The sequence below is a fragment of the Propithecus coquereli genome, unplaced genomic scaffold (assembly GCF_000956105.1).
Source record: "Propithecus coquereli isolate 6110/MARCELLA unplaced genomic scaffold, Pcoq_1.0 Scaffold306, whole genome shotgun sequence".
Classification (NCBI taxonomy): Eukaryota; Metazoa; Chordata; class Mammalia; order Primates; family Indriidae; genus Propithecus; species Propithecus coquereli.
In genome coordinates this window covers 1,170,847-1,173,971 of record NW_012148686.1, presented here as the reverse complement: position 1 = coordinate 1,173,971, position 3,125 = coordinate 1,170,847, and the positions used below count along the sequence as shown (strand labels likewise).

The 3,125-nt window shown below is 32.3% G+C and overlaps 1 protein-coding gene across 2 annotated transcripts in view; it reads left to right on the top strand.

The window, feature by feature from the left end:
- NUPL1 (nucleoporin like 1) overlaps positions 1 to 3,125 on the top strand; it is a 36,845-nt gene that overhangs the window by 9,458 nt on the left and 24,262 nt on the right. For both annotated transcript variants that reach the window (XM_012649893.1, XM_012649894.1), the window contains one exon: positions 2,476 to 2,586. In XM_012649893.1, coding sequence (XP_012505347.1) covers positions 2,476 to 2,586 — 111 coding nt within the window. The remainder of the gene's footprint in view (positions 1 to 2,475; positions 2,587 to 3,125) is intronic.

The window sequence follows — 3,125 nt, the reverse complement described above, 5'->3', positions numbered from 1 at the left end:
TGGCTTAGGTAGAGGGACATTTTGGAGACTAATTGTTATATATATTGTGAAATTGCTTTCCAGAAAGTTTTACCAATTTACCCCTTAACTAGTATGAAAATACCTTTCTTGCTTTGCCCTTGCCACATTGAAAATATTGTTTTTAAAAATTTGCCAACTCAAATTCATTTTGAAAAGTTTTTGGTTTTGGTTCTGTATGTGTGACTTTTATTTTTTGTTTGTAACATCGCTTCTGATGAAAGCATGAGTATATACTAATAGAGTATATACTATTAATATATACTAGAGTATATTATATATTCATACATACTGCATTGAACTGCTCTGAACAATGAAATAAATGGATGAAGGTGTGAAATAGTCAATGTCCGTATATCTGTAAGTTTTAAAAAACTGAATTCGGTTTTTATTACAAGGAGACACTAGGGTGAACTACTATTTTAAAAGTTGGTAAAACTTTTTAAACTTTTATAAAATTTGGGTTTATTTCTCTTTAAAAATTTACTAACTTCTCAACAGTCCTCTGATTTTTACTTAGTTTTCTTTGTAATAAGTGGACAATTTAAAAAGTTGTCTTAGATATTTTAGCAAGGTATTTTTTTACTCAGATGTAAGTATGAGACTACTTCTCTCTTCATCATGATTGCATTTAGGCTTCATGTAAGAGCAGGCTGAGGCAGAGCAGTGAGAGAAATATAAGGAGTTAATCTCCTCTCCTCTGCCCCTGCCCACATCGTCTTGCTCTCCTAGTTTGCGAAAGCTAGAGCTGAGCAAAGAGACTACACAGAGTAAATGCACATGATTACATGTACTGCATCCCAGTTCCCTTGTGTCTGTTGAATGCATCAAGGGATTCTTCCTTTTGTTTAATCTAAAGGATTTCTTTTTCTAGTACCTGTATCGGTTAGCTTGGGAGCTGCAGTATCAGTGGGATTTAACCAGATAGAGAGTGATAGGAAATAGCATTTAGTGAAGAGGGGAGAGCATGGAGTGAGGCCTGGTGATGAGAAGGACCTTATGGAATGTAGTGTGTAGAAAGGCAAGAATAGACACGGACAACTGTTAGGAAGCTTTTGCAGTAGTCCACGTATGTATGTTACTGAGTCAAAGCTAGGTAGACTAAGCAGAGGCTCATGATAATCAGGGGTCACACTGACTCAAATAAATAAATGAATGAATGGCTATATACTTTCAAAAGTTTTGCTGAGCCCCTAATGTGTATCTAATACTTACTTGGTTGCATGGGAGAGATGAAGGAATATGACGTGATATTTTCTATTAAGGAAGCTGTAGTTCTTTTCGGTCCTCTATTCAGATACTAAATTGAATGGAGAAAATCCAGTGGCGATTTCTCCAGTGGAAGTGGAGAAAAGGGGCTGGTTAGGATAACCTGTAGAAATTTGTTGTTTTCAAATTTACACTGATCTTTCAAATACTTATTTTTATCATTACTTTTTAATTTTGTAGATATTTGAAATGCCTTCTAACACCCCAGTCACTAGATGACTGTAACATACATTTCAATGCAGGATAAATATTTAAACATCTCTCATAAAGATAAATAAGAGAGGTAAAGGGTTGTTTTATGTCTACTGAGTTTTTAGATGTGCTGATTCTTCTTAGACTCTTAACATAATACCTAGTGCTTATTTTATGGTTATGTCAACTTAAAGGTGCCATTGTTTTTTTTCTTTAATTATTGTAATAGTAATCATTTATTTAGCTGTGTTTTTGCCACACATTGCCAGAATTTAAATTCAACTTTCAGTTGTCCCATGCTATTAACTGCTGTTTCCTCTATTTTTAAAATAGAAAGTATGTTGTCTAAAAAGAAAAGTTGTGTCAGCTTAGAAATGCATGATCTTATAGAAATACACATTTACCAACAAAAGATCTTTGAAATTTGCTGCTTGACTCACAAGTATACATTAATGACTTATGATTAATTATAGTCCTTTCAATTCCTCTTATGAATGAGGTTAAGATTTAAATAAATGAAGTCTACTTTTTAAAAACGTTTTGTGAAAAGAACTTGATATGGGAACTCAATATGTGTTATACTCAAATCTTATAAATTCACACTAGATTATTTTAAAAGTATGCAATTCCAAAGTGTGATTGGAAAACAAGATGGATTCACCTGAAAATATACCAACTGAAACTGCTTTTGTAGAGAGGGTTTAAAAATAACAAATAAAAATTTAGTGTTCACATATATCGAATTAACAGGTATATTCTAACTTTTAATAGTGAAAAATCACATTATCCAAACTACATATACCATTGAATTCAAGCAAGATTGTCCGTCTTTGTCCAAAACATGCTCTCTAGACTTGTTCCTTTTTATTTGCCTAAATCAAGTATGAAGAAAATCTGGGATGCAACTTAAAAGCATTTGGCTACTTTTATCAGTAAGGGGAAATTATTGTAAAGTCTTGTAAAGAAATTTGTAAGTGATGTTTGGTTTATTTGTAGGACTTGGACAGAATGCCTTAGGCTTGACTTTGGGAACTACAGCAGCTACTTCAGCTACAGGCAATGAAGGCCTTGGTGGTATAGATTTTAGCAGCTCATCAGATAAAAAGAGTAAGTAATGTTATTGTAGTTCTATGTTCTAACAATACTGTTGAGGGAACTTCTAGGTTATTTAAAATTCCTATATCTGGAAGATTATTAGTTATATATTCAGTAGTATAGTTTTTACTTTTAAGTTTGCATTATTAATGTTTCACAAATTTTATGTGAGTTGTACATTTAAATTTTATTTCTGTAAATAACTTAGAGTTGTATGTGCATGTCTTACGTAGTTTTCTTAATGTGTATATTAATGCATATTTTTCAGTTGGGATCATTATACATATACCTTATTGTTTTGTAGCTCATTCTTTCTCATGTGACATCAGAAGCATTTGTCAATGTCAGTGATTCTTCTAAAATATTTTAATGCTGCTTCATATCAATTTTATGGATAGATACATCATAATTTAGTCAACTGTTGTCCTATTGTTAGATATTTGTTTCCAGTTTTTTTACTCTGGGAAGTATCACTGTATTGGGCATCTTTGTATAAATGGGCAACATAATAGAGTAGTTTAAGAGTGTCTACTCTGGAGTTGAATTGCTTG